The following is a 27,340-nucleotide window of genomic DNA, read 5'->3' as shown; positions in this document are numbered from 1 at the left end:
AGATTGGTGCACTTGTCATGCATGAAAATGAGTACAAATTCAGGTTTTGGTTAAAAATTAAAGGGAAAATTTATTCCATCATTACATCAGACTGTGTAACGAGGCTTACCAATGATTGTCTACAACCGCCCTTTGTCATTTTAATGTTTCAGGTTCTTTCAATAATTGAAAGCTGGAGAAATCACATTGTACATTCACAAGGATGGATGGCACAGTCTCATACTGTGCCATGCTCTTGTAACCTTAGTGTTCATACTGTGTGGGGTCAGTTACAGTTGACCCCATACATATGCAAACTTTGATTAATATGAGTTTACTGCAAATGTTTCTTTTCTAAAGAAACAAATCCTTCAAACTTGTGCAAATAGGTTTTCTGGTTATTTGGTTATTATGTCCATCTACTGTGTTGCTGCACCCTACAATGTCAATGTTATAGTCAATGTTATTTGACTAAAACATATTTGTTAGGTTACATCATTGTTTTACATACAAATCTCCACACCTGAAGCTTCATTATTAATCCTCCTTCACACCCTAAATACATTGAAGTGCAATTCTAATACAAAATACAGTAGAGCTACCTCACAATATTACGTCATACCATCTTTCCAAGTTCGCAGCTCTCCTGCTTTGGCATAGCTTCACAATAACTTCATTTTTATGCTCTAGCTTAACTCTTTTTGCCCCAACCTCACCTTTTGTCTTTTAGTCTCCTCTTCAGGGGTTGTGTCTTTGTCTTCCTTCACATCATGCTGCACAAAAACACAAATACCCTCAAAGTCGAACATATAGATACACATCATGACACAAACATCATGACAAAAACACACAATGCAGTCCCCCAATGAATCATGGAGTGTGTCCTTTCTGGTGCTTGGCATTGTCCTTGTTTATTCATATTTATTACCAATGAAATATGAATGACAGAACTCTTGCAGACATTTTCGGTTCCCACACGTACCACTAGCAAAAAAAAAAAAAGAAAAAAGATTGAATTGGCCAAAAGTGTGTCCCTCCTAACATATGTACACACATTTCTCTGCATTGCTGAAATTTTGCTGTGGAAAAAGGCTATTGGGCTGTTAAAAGACTGTGTCTTGGGTAGCAGTGAGCAGGCAGGTGGTTTTATCGAGGACAAGCAGGAAGGCCCTTGGAATTTACATCAATGTTAAACAAAAAAAATCTTTCAAACAAGACCTTTCCTCCATATTCAGCATATTCTACTGTCGAATCAAGACAAAAATGTTTTGCAGTTCGGTGTCTGGGTGGGTGGATAATCATACACAGTGTGCTGTAGTAAATGCAGAGCAATCATTGGGGAATGCTACTCCTGGCACTCCCAGGTCGGAAAAAAATATATTCAAGTATATTGTGTAAAAACACATCTGTATTAAGATTATTCAGAGGTGATGCACTGCAGTTGCATTAAATTTAAACCATTCTTTTATGTTAGTGGTTGTTGTAGAGGTAAATTGGGAGTAACATTTGGTTTTTCAATAATTATAGAGTATGTTGTTTCTCAGTTACTGAGAGCCTTTCCATTGTCCATATCTAAGTATACTGTTGTTGTGCCTTTAGTTTAAACTGCACCTTGTTCCAGTATTATTTTGCAAGTAATGTTTGCTAAATGCAGAGAGTAATTTGATTCTGTATCAAACATGTTTGGATTTTTGACAATCTTCTCATGTTTATAAAATACAACATATAAGACTTTGTGAGGGATAGAGCGACGTCCCGGATTTATTTCCCTCATTGTCCCTGATGTTTACACAGTTCACCAACCTCCATTAAGATGAAGAAAAAGCATTAAATGACATTAAAGAACATAGAAAACATTACCTAAAACATTAAAAAAAAAAAAATTGTTCCAGGAAGCAGACCTGACAAAAAGCATCATAGACACCCATAAAAGAAATCACATCAGAAATGACTGCTGTTGTTAGTCATTGTTCAAGATTCAAGTATGACTCAGTATATAAGTAAAACAAAAAACATGAGATCCAAGTTATATTAGGAAATACTATCAAGTCCTCTCGTGCCCTCTTAAAATAATTGTACAAGTTGCTGGGAGCCCATCCATGTAAAATCCTGTATTTAATTGAATATGACGTGCTCGGTCCTCCACTGGAAGCCAGTGAAGCGGTAAGAACTGACACCTGCCAACGTGACTCCAAGCTTTCAGCCTGAACCAGTTTGTTTTGTGCTCCTAGAACTTTGTGTTTCAAGGTTTTTTATAAGGGCCCACTACATGGATTAGTCGCATCATTGAAATAACACTGGATCAATAAATCTCTCCAATGTGGGGCTGCCTGCTTGTTAAACCACAACATCTTGTTTTCTGTTTCCACACGTATTAAATACAAAAGATGAGGCCTGTGGTTGTGGAGGATTTGGAGTCGTTTCAAGTGCAACATTTCCAGTGACTCTTTTTCATATCGTTTTTATCAGTTCAAATTGATTAAATGCTAAATGACATGGATGAATGTTAAGCTGTCAGTATCAGAGACATTATTCAAACCCATTAAACCCAGATATAGCGTGGCGTGTGTGTGTGTGTGTGCGCTTTCTCTCAATGTTTGCTCGTCTGCTGGATTTCCACTCCAAAATCTCTCTCTCGCTCTCTCGCTCTCTCGCTCTCTCGCTCTCTCAACATCACATGTCAGAAATGTCAAAAACAGTGTTCCAACGTTTATGTACATATGATAAACCCTGAACACACAAACAAGCACGTTCAGTGTAAACATCGTATTCTCGCAGCACGTTCAATTGGCTCTCAGAGAGTTTCAGCATTGTCTCTCAGGAGTCCATTATAAACATGTCATCATCACAATCATATGCAACGATGAAACAAGAAGAGATATCCTCCATGTGTTAACATAATCTCAGACTAATGTTTTTCTCAGTGAAGACGAAATGAGTTGCCTTCTTGCAGTCAGATTTCTGACTGTGACTAATGGTCTTGTTTGAATCCCTTTTGAATTTTATTTAAAGATCTTAAATGCCCTCCCCTCGTCTGAGGCTGACTGCACCTCCTTGTAGCTTGGTGAAAGGAGATGCCATGTTTTACCTGTTCACGTATTGCAGACCATACCTGACATTCCCACTGCAGGCAGCGACCACTATTGTATGCCCTGATTCATGTCCAAACTTCCAAACTCCATTCCATGTACTATTATTATTATTATAAGCTATGCTTTTTGCAGTGAGTTTACAAGACATTAATTAACTTTGTTGAAATGATTAAAGATATTAAGCTGATGGATGCCAGTCAACTAACTTAAGCTACTGTCAATTTGTAAAATGAAAAATACAAAACCAAGGTTTCTACACCTTTTTAAAACACTTTCCAATATGTCCTTGAACACGTCACACTACCATCTGCAATGTGTTTTAATTTTTTTTTTTTTTTTTTTTACTCAACTGAGACACAACTTAGCACAGACTGCTCAGTAATGTGACTTGCTTGGCTAGCTTCTCACAGCACTGTTGCAGCCAAATAAAATGAAGAAAGAATAAAGGTGGGTGGCCTACTCTGCTTTTAACTTCTGTACACTATGTATCTTTCCCAACAAACATCACAATCAACTGCTCTCTACACTGCGAGTGGGGAAAACAGACCTTTTATTCCTTCTCTTAATGCTCTCTTTACCTTAAACTCAGGTTTCACTTGTAGCTAATCTGTATCTGAAAAATTTTCTAAAAATCCAAATTTGATTGAAATAATAGTTTAAAACATGTAATCAACAGGAGAAAAAACACATCTAGTATTTGTATATTCTCTGATACATGTACAGTATATCCCTTGCAGATCATGCATTTTTATGAGTATCAAACATGCGCATTACGCACTGGCTGTTTGCTACTTAGGGCAACGCTGCTAACTTAGCCAGTGTTGTCAAGTTACATCGTTTATCCACTCCAGAACCGACAGCGCTAACCAACATAAAATTCAGTTGATGTGAGTGTTATTTATCAAGTAAGGCGCACCAGTGCAGTTTTCCAGCCATCTGAGGCGCAGCTTGCATGTGATCAGTGAAGCGTGCCTCTGCCAGTCATGCAAATGCGTTTAGCATTTAAAGGAGGAATACACAGATAATGGCAGGAGATTTGAGAGATGTGGCTGTCTGCACGTTCTAGTGCATCTATGAAGGATCACCCAATACAAGGAAGATTTTCAGATTTGAAATGATATATTAAAGGAAGGTTCTAGCGTGGGAAGCAAAAATTAATAACCCCACATTCTGCAAGTATTACCATATCAGCAGAAACGTTTGTAGGAGCGCAACACTGAATTATATAGAAATTAGAGTGACAGCTTCTTAGAAAAAAAGTAATGTAGTAATACACAATATTGCAGCATTTTAAAAGTGCAAAAAGATGGGATGGAGAGTTGTGGTTGTGTCTTGATTTAATATACACTTGAAATTGACATCCCTCTGAGCTAATGCATCATGGCGATTGCAAAATGGTGATGGCGTTTATTTTTCAACATTTTATAATTATGTTGACTGTCTTACTGCACTGGTTTTACCAACAGAATGATTATTTTATCGTAAGAGACACCCAAATGATTAGAGTTAGAGTGACTTTAGTAAATGGTTTGGAAAGTAAAATTTCCATTTGATGAGGGTTCTTATTTCAGCATCACTTCATTTTCATTTCTCTTTGTGGGCTTGATTTCTTTCTTGATTCATTACCCCATCAGATCCCCGTTTCACCGCTGAACTGCATCTTTTGAGATCTTTTTTATATGCAGAAGGCACCTAAAAGACAGTCCTGGTTACTGATAATTAGCTACTGCTCTCGTAAATCAGAAGCTAATTTCATGCAGATTGCCAGCGCAAATATGTACATAAATCTGGCCCTGACAGTCAGAGTTAGAAATTGGGTAATATAGACATTAACAAATCAAAAAAAAAAAAAAATGCTTTTAAACCACCAAGAGAAGAAACTAGAAAAGTGGGTGGCAAGACGTTATTTTAGAGTGGCAGCTGCTACCTTATGCTACCCCAGCGCCTGTAGCACTGCACACAAAGGCAGTAATGATATGACCTACTACATTATTCACCCCTGAGACTGAAGAGAACTGTTATCTCTTACAATACAATAGGCATAAGTTTGTGGGTTTACTGTTAATGCTGAGTTTGATTTTTTTTTTTCTCTTACTCAAGAAACTTGCCCTTAAGCAAATGCTAATAACTTAAGAGATAGAGGTGAAGAGATTAAGATTAAGAGGTGACCACTTCTACACGCTCTCTGAGCGAAATGTTTGAGGTTGAGGTTGAATAACACATTTCTCAGCTACTGCTACAATATTATTGTTGAATCAAGGAAAGGTGCATTTGTTGCTGAAAGCCCATTTGTTTTGTTTTTTTTAATGGTTTTTCCAGCATCCAGAGATGTTGTAGATGAAATTGTATAATTTAATGTTTAACTTGCACTTTCAGAAAATAAAAATAGGAAAACAATAATAGCAATAGGAAAGCTAATCTGATCAAATTTAATATGAAACAGTTGTACTACTCTATGTTGCAGGTGGTAGTCACGAATTCAGAAACACCGCGCAAATAGAAGATGCTTTGTATGATTCATGCTACAATTATAGCCTTAAAGTGTAACTCCACCCAAATATAATTACATAACAAAAAGAAAGAGTGAGTGGGTTATGATAAGTTTATGAATGGACAGTAGAGAAGTGAGATATGTTGCAGAGGTTTGAGAGATTTCACTGGATGTTTTGATACTTTTTTCCCCCCACAGTGAAAACTTGTCAGCTTTGTAAGTCAATTTAGGTCTCTCTGTGGGCAAACTAACCATCTACAACCCCATTACAAGCCAGCGAAGACAGATTTTTGGGTGGAGTACCACTTTAAGATATTTTGGGGAAACAAGGCCCACATAATGAGAGCCTAATTTGTGCTGTCATCTAGAGACACTATGTGGAGCTGCTTCACTGGCGATGAATGAAAGAATGAAATTGTGGACTGATAGATTTAAGCAATTACACCCACATGAGCTTTATTTAATAGGCATTAGGGCTATCATTGTTGAACCAAAAAATGCTCTTATATCTGAGGAATATCACCCTGGGTTATGTTACAGTGTGCACAAAGATGTCCTCTGATTCATTGTCACTGAAGCTGCTCGAGGGCCTCTTAATGCCAGCTCCCATTTCAGCACGGGACGTGTTGTTTTTTTAGCTTTGACAGAGATGTCATTCTCACAAATCTAGATTTAACTTTAGCCATGAAAATGAGACAATTTGGGACAAGACTGATTTGCTGCTTAAAGGCAAACTTGTACAATTTATGAAAAACATTTGAATGAGGACAAACAAAGCTTCCTTTTATTGCAGTGAAGTGGCGATTAAAAAATCTCTCACCTTTTTAACACTTTTTTATTGAGTGAAAACTCATTTAGTGTTGGCAGGATACCAGAGAGAATTATGCCTGCTGAATATTATTACGTTATTAAGATTTTGCATTTTTCACTTATTGTGGAAACATTACCATAAAAGCTAGCACCCTTCATCTCTTCTCTTTTGGAAGCTAATCACAGCAGTCAGCGGATGCGATTTTAAGGGCAAATGTGAATACTGTAAGACCGCGGGAGCGCTCAGTGACCCAAGGTTTTCCAGCTATGTTGACCATTTTGGAAGCTGTGGCACAGCACACTATGGCTCCTAGTTATGTTAGCTCTGATGCTAACTGCAGGGAAAGTTAGTGTAATCCTGCCCATTGATTGGAGCTGACACTAATTCCCTGGGACAGGAGTGTAGCGGTGTGTGATTTAGCGGCGTATGCTAAGTGCTGCAGGAGCTGCAGGCTAGTCTGTGGGCACCAGGGCAGAGAGAGCAAGCTGGGAAAGTACTGACTTGACTAACTGCCCTGATTAGACCGGGTGTGAGATGACATGGATCAGATACACACACACACACACACTAACCCAGCTGGAAAGACAGATTGGCAGAATTAGAGTAAAAAAAATAGATATATTAAGAGATAATGAATAGATATAGATGATTAGCACACATGGATTCAAAGTTAGAAAATGAGGAGAGTGGAAAATGAAGAAATACAGAGACAGTAGGTTAATTTTGTGGACGTGATGTTTCCTCCTGGGGTGTTTCTCAGCTCTGCTGGACTGTAGCAGTGTAAGAAATTGGCTGAGATGCAACGTAGCATTCGCATCATGGTTTCATTAGCTCTCATTCAGCCCAAGGCATTTCACACTGCATTTCCTCTACTCATCTGCTTCTCTTAGATCTCCTCACATTTCAGGAAAAGGTAACACCGAGTAAGCTGAAACTGGGAACCGAGGTTTTGAATCCTCTGTATTAGACTGGAATTTGGTGAGGATATAGAGTTGAAATAAATGTTATTTTTCATCCCAGTGATCATTATTGATTGATGCAGACACTTGGGTGCCTTCAGCGATTTGGAATGTTTCCCCTTATATAGCCCCATGAAGGGGGTAAAATCAGATTACATTTATTTCAGGGTTATTTTATCCATTAATAGCTGGCACTTGACTGTGAATGTTGCCTCCAGGGATAGATTATGGTCAAATAAAGGCAGACAGTGGAAGAGAGTTTTAGGGCATCTTATGAGGCCCGATTAGCGGTTTAGCAAGAATAATGTTGGGTTTAACTCCTAATGGTCGCCCACTTTGAAACAGAATTAAATGATTTTTGGATAGTGGAGGACAGAAAGAGGACTGTAAACTCAGAGCCCTGACAACTCCCAGTTCATGTAATCTTTGCTTTTGCACAAATGATTAAAAATCCAGTCACATATCTGAGTCACACTGTTTTTCTCAAGCCAATCTTTGAGAAACCCGGCGGGTCGATTTACAGCACAGTGCGTTTTTGAGGACATGTTCAGATTATGCAAGACTCAAATATCCTGCTGGTTCGAAATACGTTCTGTCCATGACAAAGTAAAGTTTTACTGAATTTATTTCAAACAAACAAAGATGGCAAGAAGTCAAAGGGCCTTGCTTGTCTAGTAGGACACAAAGAAAATGTGTATATATGATATAGTATTATAAAATTATAAAATAATATTAAACATGATGTCATGATTTTAGATAAATTTTTGTCACAATCTTGTCACTGGGATCGTACATGTTTGATAAGATTTAAAACATTTAATAAGAAATATCAGTATTTTCTTCCTTGACAATTTGTGAACATATAACCACCTGTCTCGTGTCTCATCTGTGACAGGCTGCTGATAGCAGGCAGAAAACTGTCTCAGTAAAGATATATAGTCACAGTATATGAGCAGGGTAACATAATTCCGGTTTTGAAAATGTTTGGTTTTGTGAAGCAAACTGTCACAGTTGCTTGACGACACAGTTCTCTGGGCTCATTTTTGGTGTTTATGTGTGTGTTTGTGTGTGTGTGTGTCTTTTAGGGTATGATGGGTGTAGTGGGCTGGATGTTACTCCTACTCTCCCAAATGATGGTGCCTGTGGCGTCCCAGAAGCCTCCGGGGCTCAGTGTGGGTGTGATCATGGGCCAGACGCGCCCCGTTTCCGATCAGGAGCTCCGGCCACCTCGGCGGCCCGATGATGCCCTCGACGTCTCCGTGGTAACACTGAGGATCAACCAGACAGATCCAAAGTCTGTGATTACACAGGTGAGAAGTGCTGTGAACATTCACCAATGCTGTCTATCAGACACACACACAGACCCTTGTTTGACACCTGAGTTTGTTACACTGTGTCCCAAGGTGTGTGAGCTTCTGTCACGCACTCGTCTCCATGGCATTGTGTTTGCCGATGGCACCGATCAGGAGGCCATTGCCCAGATCCTTGACTTCCTCTCCGTTCAGACACAGCTTCCAGTTCTGGGAGTCCACGGAGGCTCCTCTATGATTATGGCTGACAAGGTGAGTGACCATGACACAAGCAGCACAAGCACGAGCAGCTCAAACACACACACACACGCACACAAACAAAACATACTCCTGCTTCTTTGTATGCACGATGTTAGTGTTGGGGAAGTGAGATTAGAGAGTTGTAATCCCTCCTCTAAGCCAGCTCTAAATGTTGAAGGATAATGCTTTTCAACCTACACTTTTTTTTCATATGTCCTGGCATGTTAGCAATCAGGTCAGACACTTATTTCATTGACAGACTTGGTATTTAGAAACTTACCCACGTGAAACGCAGTGCACAATTCAACATAATCCACTATGCTACAGCATGTAAAATGACATGCTCCACAAACCACAGAAAATATATATTTAAAGTGTCCACTTTACAGATACAGGGACTGTCCTCAGTTGGTGGGAATATGAAATAACTACAAACCACAGCCTTTGACAAATGTTATCTTTTGCTTCAAGTGAGCGGCTTTAAGCTCATTCCAATGTATGTCTAATGGATGTCTTGAGGTTCTTTGGCTTAAAAATGGACATGGTTGACTGAAGTTATATATAAATTGTTACAGTCAGCACCTTGTAGATTAGAAAGTGACACACTGGGAAGATGTGGAAGCTTGTATGTGCAATCAGGGCTGCGCTGTCAGATTATTTTTTGTTTAAGTTTTGAGTTGAAATGCTGCCAACACTGGAAGTTGGAAGGCAGAATTTAAATCAAGTTTTTTGAATTGATGGCTGTTATCAACCCAAGCAACTTTATGGTAATTGGCCCTTTAAAAGGTTACATGGTGCACATTTAAAAGTACAGTATTCAAAAGGTCAGCAGAAGTCTTTGCATGGACCATGCAACATTCTGATGATCAAGCATTGTTTAAATATGTAATAGTGTATTTTCTGCTTGGTCTTAAACTGGGCTGTGTAAAGCCAAAAAAAAAAAAAAAGTCCTGTGCTGTATGTAGTTGTATCATGTCTGGTGCTCAGCGGGATGACAGAAAAGTAGATTTCTGTTCTTTTTTCTAAAGAAAAAAGAGAATATATCCTTTAAGATTGGATTTTTGTTTTATTTTGCTGTGATGCTCAGTGCAAAGATAGGGATGTACGCATCTTTCTTAGCAGAATTCTCTCTCTGGTACTGACTCCGTAGACCTCGCTGACTGACTGACAGACTGAAGAAGCTTTGATAAAAACACAACTGGTTCTTTAGCTTTTAAATCTCTCAGGGCACAGCAGCCGAAACACAGGAACCAATAACTGCCGCAATACAGCAGCCTTTTGAAGTACTGGTTGATGGGGGCTGCTGTGTGTGTGTGTGTGTGTGTGTGTGTGTGTGTGTGTGTGAGTGTGAGAGAGAGAGAGAGAGAGAGAGAGAGAGAGAGAGAGAGAGAGAGAGAGAGAGAGAGAGAGAGAGAGAGAGAGAAGACAAGAAAAGAGGCCGAGAGAGGGAAGAAGGTAAGAGAAACAGTGAGAGTTAGCTGAAGGTTAGAAGAGTGAGGTTACAACGTGAAGGTTACCCAGCTCCGGGCCCCCCACGGAGAGCATAATGATAGGTAAAATAAATAAATTGTGTTTTTCCTGCCTTCAATCACTGCTGTTGATGTGCCATTAAACTAGGTACTTAACCCCCAGCTGCTTTAATTGAACTGTTCGGTGGCCAACAGTACAAGAGTGCGGTCATTCCTGGCAGCTCCCAGGTGTCAGCGTGAGTGTGTTCACCCTGTAACTAACCAGCCCCCCCACAACTGTTCCTGCAGGCTTGTCCTGTAAATAAAAAGTCTTCCTGCCTGCTTTAAATTAAGGGCAAAAGCAGCCCACTGGCAGGCAGGTATGAAACCCTGTGAGTCAGCAAATCATTCAGAAATCATTGTTGTTAGACTTTGGTTGGACTGCACCTGCCCGAAGGAAACGGTTGTGTGCAGAAGGTGTGAGAGGATATTGATGGTTTTCTCAGCTGCATCATCAGAGTATAGATGTGTAGAACCGCCTAATCATTTCTGCCGGCCCGATTAGGGCTGCAACTAAGGGCTGCTTTCATTATCAGTTGATGTTGTTTGATTAGTTGTTCACAAAATGTAAATGGTGAAAACTGCCCATCAATCATACAAAAACCAATATAGGAAAATCAAGACATTCACTTTTCTTAGCAGTAATACTGATACAGAGACACAGTTTAAATAAAACACATGCTTCTTTGTCATAGAGAGGCAAGCCAGGCTTAAATTCTCCTCAATCTATTGGATCCTATAAGATCAATATAAGATATTGGAAATGATTTTAGTTATCAATGTTTATTAGCAGCACAGGTGGACAGTGCTGAAAAAGGAAAAAAAAGAAGTAACTAACACACAAACAAATAAAAAGCATAATGCAAAGCTAAAGATATATTAGCTAAAGATACTCCTTCATTGAAAGAATCATATTATTATTATTAGATTTTAGATATTGACCAAAACCCTATGTGACAAATCAAGGGCTTGATCAAGGTAGCGACCAGTACTAGATACAGGGGACCTCTCTCTGGTCCGGACCTTGTTCCCTTTCTATCCAACTAACAATGGCAGAACTGACTTACACTGTAGTCCTGTCAGAATCTGGTGCTGCTTCTGTTCTTTTTTTACAGCTATGTAAGCGTGTGCTGTAGCTCCTGCTGTTTTTGTGTGTTTGCTTTGTTGCAGTAAAGGTTTCTATATGCATCTCTGACTAGATGGATATAATTATTACTCAGATTCTCAATAAAAAAAGAGGAGTTTTTTCCCCCTTTTTTTTTTTTTTTAGCCCACCACCATTTCCCAGATCCAAAAGTGACATCTTCAAAATGCTTGTTTTCTCCGACCATTAGTCCAAAACCCAAAGCTCTTAAATTTATTGTGACAGAAAAAACAGAAAAAAGAGCAAGTTGTCACATTTTAGAGAGTGCACCAGTTAAAGTTAGCTATTTTTGCTTGATAGATAGCTGAAAGGATTAAGTGATTATCATAATTGTTGGCAATTCGTTTCCTGTTGATTAAGTAATTGATTACTCAATGAATCATTTCAGCACCAGTCATGATGGTGCACTGGAGCATATTTCTTTCTTGCCCGGCGACAGCAGCAGAGCAGACTATTATGGAGGTGATAAGGACTCTCAGTGAGGCTGACACATGTTTTGCGCTTGACACTCATTGCAATAACCCTGCTCTGCTGTCGCACTGTTCTCAGATACATTAGCTCCCCTCTATGATTCCACCCAACAAACATATTTTGCTATGAAAAAAAAAAAAAAAATCTGGCTCCATCTAATACTTCTTGGCTGTTGCTTCCATACCTGCTGTCAGTGGTGTAGTGGTAATCTGGAGGATTGAAAGAAATCCCAGTGGGCTGGTAACAATTCAGTCTGATTACTGTGGGCTAACAAACAATATTGTGCTTTCTTCAGCCGGAGCTGGTAGACCCCGGGGCGCTCTCTGTCTCTCCACGTACACACACAGTTACTCTGTTAATGTCACGACCAACTCTATAGCAGTGGAGAGAAAAATGAGCAGCTCCTTTTGTGGTGCCTTGAGTATCGTGTTCTCCATATCATGTTTTAGATGGAGAGCACAAAACAGAAAAAGATGGTGCCAAGAAAATACAGAAAAAAAAAAACTTGAGCAGGCAGGCAAGTGCTCTAAAATAATGGATGTACATGGAGGTGGGCAGTGCAAGTGTGAAATGCTTGGTGTTAAAGCAGCATTAAGCTGCCAAAATGCGAACTTAACTGTCATGATTATGTCACATCTCAAGTAAAGGCTTTCTCCAGTTGTCATTTTTATCAGTAGCTGGCCGCAGAGCCATCACACAGTATCACATAAACAGGAGCAGGCATTGCAGGCATCCCTGAAAACTGTTAGGCTGATAAACAAGATTGTGGAGACCAGCGACTCACTGCAAGGACTCCTCAGGTTCTAAAAAAAAGGGATAGTTTTTACTTATAAGGATTTTCTTGAGTTTACTCACCACGTGCCTTCTGAGTTACAATTTTGGTATATTTCCTAGAGGCCAGAATATATATTTTTTAGCTTCTTTTTAATTGGGGATAAATGTGTTCGCTTCAAGTGGTGTCAAACACAGGATTTGTTGTTTTAGTTGTGTGTGGTTTGGTTCCAATTACCAGAGCTGCACTTTGCCTTTTTGTTGCCGTAGTTGAGATTTTACTCTGGGGTCCTCTTATTAACTAACCAATCATTTCTCCAGCTTAGCAAAAACACCAGCATCAGCAGTTTGGTAATACTGCAGTACAACAATTGTTATATATATATATATATATATATATATATTTGTATAGATATACACTCTTTAAGGAAAAGCTTCAGAGCTGGGGGATCCTTTAGCAGTGGCCCCCAGATACAGCACCCCACCATCACCACCACCACTCTACATGGTTCATCTACACCATCATTTTAACTCCTGGGCTGAGATTAAGTCTCCTCCACTGCCTGCTGCAGACCAAACTGCAGTTCACAAGAAGTAGACCCCAGACCCCCATATAAACCGCTTTCACAGATGTTTAGCATGAACAGTTTTCAGGGAATAAAAAAAATCAGCCTCATTTTGAGTTCAGTGTGCAAATATCCTCAGATGACTTATAGACACCTTCACACACACATATTCACATCCACAGATTATTATGTTAGAAAGACATTAATAAACTAATGACTGCATAAATGGGCTTTGTTTATTGTTTGTAATTTAGTCATGAAAACATTGATCTGCTGCCCTGGGACGAACCCTGGAAACCTTGCTGACACCGATATTGTTTTTGCATTCCAGCGTTTGTTTTTCACTTACACTGTACTCCGTGTACCGCTGCCAGAATCGGCAACGTTCAAAATAAATTCCACCCCAATTGGTTCGGCCCAGACAAATCAAGGAATCATCCATTTTTGTTTGCCAGAACCATTTTTCCCCCTAATGAAAACAAATGGGTCATTGTTACAACAGGTCCCTGTCTCTCCCTGTCTCTCTCTGTCTCTGCCTCCTCATCATCCCATATAAAGCATGTCAGCGTGGAACAGTCAGGAATAATCTACAGGAAGTTGGATGGTGTGCGGTGAGAAGGGAGGCATGTTGAGGGAACATGGAATAGATGGGGAAAAAGAGGATGTGTAAGCCCAGGAGAGGAACCAGATTAGTTTGGAATGTTGTACTTCCATTACAGAGAGACCCGCTGTGGGAAATAAGAAATGTTGTTGGCTTTACCTCACCCCCATATGTGCTCACTCGTTCTCCGCCCAAACTTGTTCATCTCTTCTTTTGACTTGCTTCTTCTTGGTATGTGGGGGATAGGGGGTGGGGGTTGGAAGGGGGTGGGGGTCACACTATATGTGTAGCATAAGAACACGAACATGCTGAAATGGAAGGTTGTGAATTAAACATGCATGTTCTTTCTGCTTTGCCCTGCCACTGTGGTGGGATGCTGCCCCTTGGTGTCTGTGTGTTTGTGTGCGTGCATTTGTGTGTGTGTGTGTGTGTGTGTGTGTGTGTGTGTGTGTGTGTGTGTGTGTGTGTGTGTATGTGTGTGTGTATGTGTGTTTATGTCACTGTGTGTGTCCCAGCCTGGGATGTCGCATATCAGTAGGGGCCATTTGCCCAGGTTCTCCGCTAAGTCGCTTTAATATTTAACACCTGCTCCCCTCACCTGCTGTCACTTGCAGAGGACACACTGCTGTGTCATTCACTCACTAAGTCCTTCCCCACTTTCACCTCTAATTTTTCTCCTCTTGCTTTCTAGCTTTTACTGTCTTTGTGCCTCCCTGTCTCCTCCAGCCGTGTGTCTCTGACTGATCTTCATCTCCTGCTTCCATCATTCTCCTTCTCCACTGGCATCCCATCCTTATTTTCTGTCGTGTCTCTCTGTCTTCTCGTGTCTTCCCTGCTCTCGCATCCACTGTCGTTATTCTCTGGTGGCTCGGGTTGTGAGAAGAACAGCCATATACGTTAGAAGGCTTTGGGAAATCTTGCTAGCCTTGAACCCCTGTGAAGTAAGATTGGATGATGGGCTTGTGTGTCTGTGTGAAAGAGAAAGAGAAGAGAGGGGAGGTTACTATGGTTACTATGGTGACTAAACCAGACCACAGCATTTAGTTCTGTTCCGCCGGCTGCTAAGGTTCTCTGGCTGCGTTTACACCGCAGGTCTTGATGCCCAGTTCCTTCCAGCTTGGCTAGGCACCACACTGATACAAGTGGAAGCTGTGAAGCTGACAGATCATGTCCTTGTGTCTGCACTAACAACTCCAACTACCTCCACACTAAGATGGGTAATTTTAAAAATGCTGTTAATGTGTGAAAATGACGCATTTGTCTGCACTGGCGTTTTCAGGTTTTTTTGTAAAGGTCATCATCCATTTCGCTCAACAAAACTGTGATTCACAGACAACATCTGGTAAGCAGCAGGAAGCACACCGCCTGGTTACTCTGCTGAATCACAGCTGCTTAAAACATCCTCTGATCACTTATGCTGTGTTTAATGCTGCCGAATGTTGTTTTCTGTTTCTGTTGTCTGAGAACTGAACACAGAAAATACTGTTCTGAGAACGGGTCAGTTAACCAGGCACTGCTGTGCTGCTGCGTAGGAATGTCACTCAAATAAAGATTCAGATATAAAATATTAGATATCATCAAATTCTTTTATGATTGTGAAGTCATTGTACATGATCAACATAAGTACGGCTTAAAGGAATAGTCTGACATTTTGGAAAAAACCCCATTTGCTTTCCAGTGGATGCCTGAGATGAGAAGGTGGATATCACTCTCATATCTGTCTGCAAGGCTGTAGCCCACAACCAGTTATCTTAGCTTAGCATATCGTATTTGTTGAATTTGTACAAAAACCAAAGTGTAAAAAGTTGTGTTTTTTATATTGGGTTATGTGCAGTGATGACCAGCAGTTCATTTTTTGTACAAATTAAACAAATGACATATAATGTGTTAATTATTAAGATGTTGACATCCATCAGAACACCTATAGTGAATGGGCGGGGGGGGGGGGGGGGGGGGGGGGGGGTTATAACTTCAAGAAAATTAAATTCCGTTTATTGTCCTTTTCTTCTTATAACACACAGTTTTAGGTATTGAATTACATAAGAATGGTAAATACTTGACAGATTTTGAAAGTTCTACTTCTCCTGGGCATTTTTTGACACAATTATTGACAAGAATAGACAAAAAAGACCAGGCGTTTTAATAAATATATCTATTATTATGGGGCTAAAAGGGTTAAAAACTGACCTATATTGTGGGTCATTTTATGGTTTCCCTTAAAACCATAGTTCTATGTTTATGAATATCACATCCAAGTAGACTTGATGAAAAGACACTGACTTAACCTAAATTCACAATGAAATCTCCATTTGCAGAGGAAGCAAACATCTGCCAAGTTAGCTCTCAGCTAACTGATACAGTACATCAAAAAGCATAATAAATGATAAATAAATTAATATGTATAAACCACCACCTACAATGTACTACAATGCATTTTACTGTTTCAGATATCATGAATGCTTGTAAATGTATTTCCTCTTACAGTTTTAGCTTTTGCCATTGGCTGACAGTTCCTTAACTTGATCCTAAGCTGTTACCTACCAATCCAATTCTGATGAAAAGATTTTTAGCTAAAACTATCTCATGTGTGGATTAAAGTGCAGCAGGAAATACCAGATGTATTCCAAAAAATATGTCCCAAGATGCATTTTAAAAAAAACAGTATTTTTCCTCTTTATTTTCATAATATACATCCCATCTGTTCAACATGAGAGCAAAAAAGTGGGTCACATTTACCAGTATACAGTGTAAATGAAGTCTTAGTGGGCATTACGAAACTCACAACAGAAACTCTTCGAACTGACACAAACACATTTAGACACACAAGTTTTAATTTGCAGTTCCAGTCTAATTAGTAGATTGGAAACAACAGCAAACAGCTTGAGGCAAAACAAAAAAGAAAGAAAGAAAGAAAAACATGTAAAATAAAAGTGAATCCACGCTTCACTTGTGTTAGGAATATTTGTACTTGTAGTTATAACTTGGCTGTGACACTATGCGCTATGTGGAAATTAGAAAAAAGAGCTGCAGCATCACTCCTCATCATGTTGTCCTGTCTTGGAGTTGTTTTCATCTCTGCAGGGCAACTGGAATATTTGCTGTAGTTTTGGCTTTGAGACAGTCACTTCCCATCATCCCTTTTTAAGTTTGAGTCCTTTTCATCTTTGGATGGTGATGTTCAGTCACAGTCACTTTACTTTTCCGCCCACTTTTCTTTTTCCTGAACTTTCTGTTGATGAAGTTTAAATCTCTACAGGTTGGACTTGTCTTTCCCATCAGCCATGGTCACTGCTCTCTGCAACCTACACAGCTCTTTTATATGTTCTTCTCTTTCCTGATGCTGAATTATAGTTGTATACTTGACAACAGGAATGATTAAGCTTGTTATTTACTCAAGGATCAGTGGAAATTTGCCTCGGCTATAGGCATTGTGCAGCAGTTAAATAAGCCTTCAACCAAATGGCAGATGATTGACCTCGCCAAATCTCTTCAAGAGATTGCTTCTTAAAATATTTAAACACATTGACGTTAAATACGCATTTGTGCCTCTTCTTTGACTAGATTACTGCCTTGAAAAAAAAAAAAAAAAATTCAGCATTTTAAGGATATGATTGACTGATTCAATCACATTTCACTAGACTGGACCTCCTGTGAGCTTTTAAAGTGCCAAGAAAAATACAAATTCAAGCAGAAGGCAACTGAGGGACAGCAGTAAGAAAAACCCTGTGAAAAATAATACTGTTATTGCATTTCTGGTATCATGGTTTGTATTGTGGTATTATGGCTGTGGATGCAGAGCCCAAGTAAAGTGCACTGCACACATGTTTACATGTGCTGCAGTTGTTTTTTTTCTGCTATCACTGAAGTGGTTTCCATTGTTGCAGTAGGCCTACTGTAGCTATTACTGAAATGTTGATGATAACAAAAAAAAAAAAAAGAACCAATCCTTTTCGACAAATTGGAAAAAAAAGAACTGGTTACATGTTTCTGCAAACCCTGCCCAGGGCAACAGTGGGAAATTTTCTTTTCTGGGAAAATCGTAGATGTAGACAGAATAGAAAAATTGCTTTGCGTTACATCTGAATGTTGCTGAATGGATCACTGTCTTGGAGGATAAGAGAACAGCGTTGCTACTGGTTTAAAAAAAAAAAAAAAAAAAAAAGAAATAAGATGCTCCAGGCAAAATCACACCACTCTTCTCCCACTCTGCACATATCCTGTAGCATATTATTGCTTTAAGGGGAAAAAAATTTGCATCTAATAATGTGGACATGAAGTCTGAAGGGTCAGCACAATCCATTACAGTTGTTACCACCGTGGTGCCTTTTATAGTCCCAGAGAAATCACAGTTTATTTAGACAAAGAGCATGTCCCTCTGTGCCTTTGTGTAGCAGTGTTGTATGTGTGCTTATCAAACCCCAATAATGCGTATTTGCAACCATATGTAGCCACCAAACTGTGGCTGCTTTTTAATGCACTGGAGAAGGGCCAGGGGGAACAACTAACATTGCCATTTCAATTACAACAACATCAGATCACCAGTTACATTACAGGCCATATACAATCAGTGTTAAGCCTCTAAAACATGCACATCATTACGGCACTGAGTCATCAACTGCTTCGGTCACTCCAGCATTTAAGTTGGAGAAAGTCCATAATGGAGGATGCTGTCGGAGCTTATTAGCTATGTTGCAGTATTCACTTTTATTTAACCTCCGCAGTTGGACTATGAACTGCTCCACAAAAGAGGAATAGTTTTCAAACCATTATGAGACAGGAATCAATGTACAAATATATCTTTCGAATAACCTGTGTGAAATTGTTAGCTTGGTTGCTAGCTCAGAGAGAGAGATTTAGATGCACAACGCTGAGAACAAAATGCCTCGGGAGAGTGAATGGCCCAGAACAAGGAAAATAAAAAGAGGCTCAGATAGCTATTGTGGCTGATGAGCCCTAGCATGTTGGCAGCTTGCTATTGTGCCAGTGGTTAGATCACCAGCTACAGTAGTTTAACACGTAGCCCTGCAAAGATGTCGTTACACAGATAGCAAAATAGATCCAGCCCATACTTGGGCCACACGCTTGTGTTTCCTCTGGCCCAGTATATGCCTGATTTCACGTTCTGAATCTGGCCCATTTGCAGCTTGATATTGAGATGCTACTTCCACATCTGGACTAATTCCGGTGCACTCAGAAAAGCCTCCAGCTGTCAGCCAACACTGGAGCAGCCATCCGGAACAATCGGAATCTGCCCAGATGTGGAAGTATATGGGCCAGACTTTTACCAAGGACCCAAGCATATGTGGGGCCAGGAGTTTAATTTTGCTATCTGGGTACCACGTTTCTTGAACCACGAAAAGACATACTGTGCCATTTTATGGTGCCACCAGAGCTTCATGGTTCTTGTTTTTATTGTTTTTTTCTTTTAGTTATCGTTGAAGAAAGTTTTAAGCCACCCAATGTGTCATTAAATGCTGTCTCTTTGTACTGGTGTTGGATTAACTATCCACAAACAAAAACAGCCTATGGTACGACTCTCAGCATCATAGTGAGTTGGTTTATGTTGACACTGTCCAGACAACTGGAGCAAAAATACTGTCAGTCATAGCTGATATCCGACAGCTCAGTCTTTATGGTTCTGGCTAGCGGTGCTTCTGCCCAGTCACAACAGCCTAAGCCTCTGTTTTACTCCCACAGTGGTGAGTCTGGCTCACACAAGTCAGCTTTGACACTGACAACCAGTGGCGTTCATGGGGGCAGGCCTGGGTTGCCCTTTTTTCTCTTGGGTGCAAATTGCCCTTTTCAAATGGCAATCAAAAGTTTTCAGGCCCTGCCGTGGCCCTTTCATAGGTCATGACCCTCTCCGGCTTATTTGCAATAAGGCTTTTATTTATTTTTTGCCTAGGCCCCTGAAAGCTACCTCAGCAAGACACTACAGACAATATATTATTAAATGTGAAGGAATCCTTAACGTCATCTGTGCGCCTATAGCAGGAAGTTATTTTGACTGAGCAAAATGCTGCTGTCAACTTGAGTGCCCTTAGTTCATCAGGGTTGGAGGGAAGGAAATTAATGTTATCTCAAAAAAAGAAAAAAAAACACTCCACCTGCAGTTCTTTCCCCATCAACTGAAGTCTGCTGAACTGCTACATCTGGCCACAGTGATAACAGGCAAACGATGTGTCACCTTTTTGACTTATATATACCAATAAAGTTGAAATTCAGCAAAATGTTACTTGAAGTACGGGTAACCCATTTCTATTATATTTACTGTCACTGTAAAACCCAGTACCACTTAATGCATCATCACAGGCTTGCTAAGTGTTGTGACATTTATTTTCCTCTATTTGAAGCTGCATGTCACCATTCAATTTTCCCAGTGTTGGCAGAACCTTTAATCAGAGATAGACCAACGTCTAAGAACAGAGCGGGGAAGGTTAATACTGAATGCTGCTGTTGGATTATCAATGCAATGACACTGTGCTCACTTAGGCCAAGAGCTAGAGAATTATTGATTTAATTGAAGTATACCCATCCCGACAGTTAGATGCCTTGATTTGGAAGGGAAAGCATCTGGCCCTGGAAGAGATGTCCAGACTCAATCTGAGGTGGATAATCAGATTCATGATGAGATACCCTGATTAAATAACAGATTGATCTGAGTTGCTTTGATGTATCAAACATCAAATTCAACGAAACTTTACTTCAGTTCAAACACCAAGACAGTTAATATCACTTGAATCCGTTTCTAACTTTATTTTATGACTTATTATCAATGTGTGTTTTGTCCAAACATATTGATTGTAAGGTAAAGCAACACATTTCTTGCTTCAATTCCTTTGGAAGACATTGCTGACAGTGTATCGGCACTTGTGTAACTGCCTGTTTATGTGTGTCTGCGCTCTGTTTATCTGGCTGTGTTGGCAGTGAGCCTCAGTTATTGTTGTTTGCTCGTTGGAACCGGCTGCTGAAGATGTCAATCTCTCCACAGCAGAGCTGCTGCAGCTGCTTAGCATACATCTCTGGTGTGTGTCGGTGTGTCCTGTTGTCTGTCTGTGCTGTGCGACGGAACAGCAGGATGTGGCTCAGCCAACAGGTCCCTCTGTCTCACACACAAGGAGAGAAGTACCTTAGCTGGACCTGCTGTCTTTGTACCTGTGTTTATGAAAACGTGTGTGTGAGCGGGAGTGTTGACGAATCACTCAGATCTGTCAGCAGTCATCTCCACTCAACCTCAAACACACCACTCTACAGCAGTGGTCCCACATAAATCAGCCTTCTGTATTATTATATCTTTTTCATTTTTTTTCATCACTGTCATCTCCCTCACACACTCGCTGCTCCTCAGATTTTCCCCCTGCATCTCTCTCTCATAACCTTTTATTTTTCAGTCACCATCCGTGTCTTTTGCTTGCTCCCTTTCTTCCCGTCACCTCTTCCCAACCTTATCCCCTTTACTGTTCTCTTGTCATCCCCCCTACTCTCCTCCTTCTCTCACGCCCCAGTTGGAGAGTACAATGAGATGGCAATGGAAGGGTTGTGGTGTGTGTGTGCGTGTGTTTGTCTGTGTGATGTCACACTACAGCAGCTCTATAGTGGCTCGCTCTTTTTTAATCCCCGTGCTCACAGACCACACTGCTATTTTAAGATTCTATAAACCTTTTCAAAGAAGCTTCAAGGGGAAAGCGTGTCCATGTACTGTGTACTGAGTCTGTGTGTTTGGGAAGAAAAGAGTCTGTGGGGGAGACAGTGTTTAGGTATGTTTGCATCCATGTGTTTATTTTCCTGTCAGACCAGCTGATAACACAACTTTTAGCAGTTGTATGGTTCGTGTTCAAATTATTCAGATAGACATGAGTTTTGAAGCTTTTTTTGATATAGCAGATTTGTATAGCTGGAAACCAAAACCCCCCTTTGACTTCACTGTTTTGAATTTTAATCTATTTGGGCATTTGCTCTAAGTAATATTTTTTTCAGAGGCTATTCCCAGCTCTCATCTTCACATTTGCCTTTCTCCTGGGTCACATAAATGTGAGAATCTCAAGGAAAAGTCAAGCTGAATATTTAGAAGCACAGCCGATGCCATGTTAATAAAACAGGGTTGATCTCAAGACAATAAGCAGACAATAAACCTGGCAGTAAACCTGGTTCAAAGTATTGCAATCTCATTATTGCCACAGCTATATAATATCTCCTGTCCTGAACTGTCAGATGTCTTGTCTCACGTCAAATGTAAAACTGTTACTGGCACAGAGGAGCAGTTGTCTAGATGCAGTCGCACTTGGGCCACCATTTCTAAGTTGATTGCCCCTTTTAACCTTAGGTAACATGAACAGAGAAGCCAGTCCTGGCTCCCATGCCTGCACCTAGACTCCTAGGAGGTAAAGGTGTGAAGAAGCAAACCTTTTCACTCATTTAATGGGCTGCTGAAAAGCATCAGGAGACAGTCAAAGTCATGGCAGAAATGTACTTTTCTGACTTCACCTTCAACAAGTCCTCGGACTTCAAACTACTTTGTTGGCTGATCGTCTATCTCTGTTAGCTGCTAGTTAAGGTTAGAGATAATGGCAAATTTATTTATCTTAAAGCAGTTCTGATTGAGCCATTTGTCCACTCGTGGGCAGCTGAAGAAGCTGTAAACATAACTCTGACATATTATCACCTAATAAAGTTGTCTTAGCACCTGTTTCACCAACCAGTTGCCCATTTACACATCTTGCAGGCACAGAACAGCAGTAGCATTCATTTGTATTCATGTTTGTGGCAACACGACAAATATAAGTCCAATATTTACTCTCCTACCAATTCCAGAGGGAAACATCTGGCTCTTGAGCTTGCTAAATCCACCACTGTGCTCAGCAGCCAGGTGCTTTGTTTCTCTGAGGTGTGCTTGTGGGCAAGTAGCCCACAGTGGGTTTAAAACAGCTGCCCGCTGGAAATAAGGTTGGTGAGAACAGTGAGAGTGAACCAGAACAAGTTTCAGGGTGTAGAACCAAAATAATGAGCTAAAATATGCTAAAAGAATTTGCTCGAGGTAAGGGGAAGTGCAGAGCCAGAGCAATAGCATACTTCACTGTGGCTTTCATTTCATTTCATTTCATTACAAGTGATCTTATCACACATATTACACAAAACATTTGACCCATTAACACAAAAATATGGATTAATATTGCAGCTTTAATGTATGGTTAAAGATAAGTAACTAAATCACCTCATTATAGGAGCTATTTGTAAGTTTTTCTATTGCTACATAGCCAACGTTAGTGTTAACAGCTGTTTACTTATCAGTCTAGATAAAACGTTGTGACTTTGTTGGCAAGCAACAATCACCACCACCCGCTCCCGGCAGACCACGTTCAGCAACCCAGAGAACTGATAAATAGGTTCTTTAAGAAGATGGTTAAATGAAAACCAATGTGCTCTGTTAGTTTTTAGTCGTTCGACGGTGGTGGAGGTAGTTTTCAGATCCTTTATTTAAGTGATAGAAACAATATTGTAATGCTGAAATTCTCCAAGTGAAAGTCCTGTATTAAAAATGTCACTTGGGTAGAAATATGCTTGTAAATATTGTTGGCATAATGTGCTTAAAGTATTAAAAATAAAAGCACTCATTATACCTGTTAGCTACTGTCAACGCTTTACAATATATATCATTAAATTGGATTGAATTATAAGTGATGCATTAATATGTACACAGCATTTTACTGTTGTAGTTGGTTCAGGTTTAACATACTGTAAACTTATTTGATTTATAATATTGTGGTATTATGTCATATTTTGTTAGCTGATCGTACAGTATGTTTTCGTATATTACATTACATGACATTACATTTATGAGACACCTCAAAGTAAAAAATACATCTTTTTTCCACATATACACATCTGGAGTTCAGAATCTCGCTCAGAGACGTCAACATGTGGCCCGAAGAAGAGAGGGATAGAAGCAACTCTATGATTGACAGTCAGCCCACTCTAATTAGGTGCAGCTGGTTGAAATATATAATTGTGTGATGTGACTTGTAACTCCAGACTTCAGACATATCTAAAATATAAGATATTTGCTTCTGAAATGTAGTGGTGTAAAAAAAAAATACACAGGTTGTATTCTCTCACTGCTGCTGTAGCACAGAACATAAACATAGGCTGTTTAAAGCTGTTTAAACAAATGACCAGTGCTGTTGTTTTCTGGAGTGGACAGCCTCTTGGGTCTTGTTCCACACTAATAAATGTGTCGCGCCCTCCCTCCTCGCACTGACACCAGTTGTGTGCCCTACAACTGTCCCCAACAGTTTTCTCCACTGGAACATTCTGCTGTCCTGAGCTGCTTTGAGTGGTTCCTTCCTTAATAGAGACTGTTTCCTACATGAAATCTACAACCTGCCTCTTGTCATTATCCCCTTAAGCCTCCTTCAGGGCTTTCCTGATATTGTCGGCCCAAGTGTCATCTCCACTGTAAATAGCTTTATGGCCGCTGGGGCTGTTCCATCCTGTTTCATACATGCAAAGTGCCTGCCCTTTGAAAAAATGATAAAATTTTTCCATCTCCATATTGTCGTTTTTATACGTAGTGCTACATGTCTCTTTCCTTTTGTATGGTAACAACATTTATGGAAATCGGTCTTGTTTTAGGAGTTTACTGTTTGGAAACAGTTTCTCCCTGACTGTTGGTTCTGGCTGTGCTGTTCTTTTTCTCATAGACTTAAGTGAACATGGTAAATCATGCCATCATAATTGACTAACTTGAGCATGGGGCTGGTGTAAACAGCAATATCCTGGCTTAGCTCCTATCATAACTGAGGAACAGAACCATTCAGGCAATTTTTCTATCTGTCTTGTCAAGGATCTCTGATGGGATCCCTCTGGGTTCAATTCAAAATAAATGTATCTTCTGAATTCCTTTGCTGCATCACTTAGTCATATTATTGAGACATTTTCTCTCATTGTGGACTTGCTTAAACACACTGATCAGTGCAATTTAAAAGCTTAATTTATGAGAATTGTTCACTGACCCCAAGACTGTCTTTCAGACTAATAGGAGCGAAACTCAAGGCTTTTGAATCTCCTTTATCTGCCTTAGTTATTCATCTAAAAATACTGCATCTTTGACCATGGAACCAGCTTTGCTGAACTTTAAAAAAATATATATATATAAAAGCTGTGATCTATAACTTCAAACAGGTTGTCATCCTCTCCAGTGTCAAGAGGGAATTGAAATGATATTTGAACTACGACAAAGACGATCAAATTGTTAGGGACAATTCTGTGGAAGGATTTTATTTAATCAGCCATTGTAAAACCTGGAAAATACACCAGCTCTCCATACTCAATTTAACACTCGAGTTAGGAGAAAATGTCCAACTAAGTTAATTAAAGTCAAACTTTAGTAATCCCAGTGGGGGAATTTGTCCTCTGCATTTGACCCATCCTAACTGTGTAGGAGGAGTGGGCCGCCACTGTGTAGCTCCAACTCTAAAGAAGACCTTCTCCCTGTGAGGCAATGATGGTAACAACTGTGCTGTCTATGGCAAATACATGGAGATGAATGTAATAACAATATATGAATTAGAACACTATAGCATAAGATCTTTATGTTTAAAAAAGTTGGTTTGTTCACTAAAAAGTTAAACACTTTTAAAGCAGCTATAATCAATATTTTAAAATATATATATATATAGTAAATTATAGTGTAAAAACAAGATGACAATGTGAAACAGTTGCTTGCAGAGATCAACCTTCAGAGAATTATCACCTCAATCTGCAGCTCCCCTCAGTTTTACAAAGCTTTATTACAGTTAGTGTCAGGTCATTGTTTAGCTGTCCTGTCTGCAACTTAACTGTTTTGTTTTACTGTCACCGCTTTCGTAGTGCTGCTTTCACACTACCTCAGGGCCAAACAGACGGACACAGCTAGTGACTAGCTGGGGAGCAACTAAAGAGCCAGATATTTCCCTCAGGAGTTGGTGGAAACCAAAATCAGAGCTAAAAGAGAGTAAATGTTGGATTTAAATTCTTCAGGTGGCCATAAACACGGCTACAAATAACTGATAATGTGACTCTGTAACTGCTCGATGTGTAAATAAGTTTGCAAACAAGTTTGCTGTATCAACTATAAAGGTTATGACATATCAGTGTTGTGTTCACAGCTTCTTTCCACTGCTCCAAAATGGACAAAATAATCAGCTCTTGCAGGTTTATAAGCACATCTACTACAGAATATCTGTATGTCCACTGGCGGTAAGTAAGTATTGACATGCTAGAACATGATTAGCTCCTACAATAGTCCGTCACAGAATCATGCTTGTAGGTATATGTGTAAACTCAGATTTAGGGTGAACACAGAGAAACTTTCCTCCTTCAGCAGATGAATGTGAAAACAGCCTTCTAGTTGTGTAACTGTGCACATAATTCATTCTGCAGAGTGAAGGTCAAACATCAAAGTTCGGTAACAATAGATAAAACACATTTTTGATTGAAGGGGGACTTTAATTTCCACTTTAATGATATTCTTGAGGAGATGTGTCTCCTGCATTTGACCTGTCAATCGTTTTTGGGACCAATGGGCAGCTACAGAAAAGCATCTAGAACCCATCTCCAGTTCTGAGGCCACTGCCTCTTATCTCCCCCACTCCGGATTACCTGGATTACTGTAACTGCTTGCACATATGGATTGGTCTGTCCTGCATGCAGCTTGAATATAAAATTGCCGCCAGGCTTACAAACGCATCCAGGGAGGTAGACTGCATTTCCCTGTTGGCTTGTCCTCATCTTTCTCCAAATATGGTGTGTAAGGTCCGGCATTGCAACACTAACATTCTGTTGTTTGTTATTGAGTCTCTGAATTGATTTTCGGCTCTTTAAATTTCAGTTCTTACATCTGGAGGATTATATACTTATATATGAACATTGTTACGACAATAAACACAGACAATACAAACACCCACTACAAACAAGTAAACACTATCCAGTGTATGTGCAATACAAGGTCAAGGACAAAGATCCAGTTCTGATGCATAAACGGAGACAATTTACTAAAAAGATTTCAGTGAAAATTTGGGAGCAATCACATTTACTAAGAGAACTACTTTTCGACACTTTGCGTAGATTATTGGAATATCCTATTATATTTGGGAATATCGTAGGTCTACTGATTGTTTCTTCTCAATAGCAGTAGATTTACTTCCTCCAGAGTGTTGCTGATTACACACTACAGACACTGCCAATCAGAACAAAGAACTTTATAGCCTTTTATGTCACAGTTGTCCAACTCTTCAACATACGGTTTATCTCTTATTTCTAAGGCTCAGTTGTTGATTGTGATGATAATGATAGTGATGTCAAAGATGATGATGTCTATGATGACAGTCACGATGAGAGCAATGACAATGATGCGTATGATG

At 39.8% G+C, this 27,340-nt stretch overlaps 1 protein-coding gene across 1 annotated transcript in view; it reads left to right on the top strand.

Moving 5' to 3' along the window:
* Positions 1-27,340, top strand: part of grin2ab (glutamate receptor, ionotropic, N-methyl D-aspartate 2A, b) — a 93,882-nt gene that overhangs the window by 11,077 nt on the left and 55,465 nt on the right. Inside the window, exons 3-4 of the mRNA XM_071505010.1 lie at positions 8,418-8,642; positions 8,736-8,894. Coding sequence (XP_071361111.1) covers positions 8,418-8,642; positions 8,736-8,894 — 384 coding nt within the window. The remainder of the gene's footprint in view (positions 1-8,417; positions 8,643-8,735; positions 8,895-27,340) is intronic.

The sequence above is a fragment of the Trachinotus anak genome, unplaced genomic scaffold, assembly GCF_046630095.1.
Source record: "Trachinotus anak isolate AG129_WGS33_773 ecotype Australia unplaced genomic scaffold, CSIRO_AGI_Tana_v1 ptg000019l, whole genome shotgun sequence".
In the NCBI taxonomy this organism is placed as follows: Eukaryota; Metazoa; Chordata; class Actinopteri; order Carangiformes; family Carangidae; genus Trachinotus; species Trachinotus anak.
This window is presented reverse-complemented; position numbering and strand designations above follow the sequence as displayed.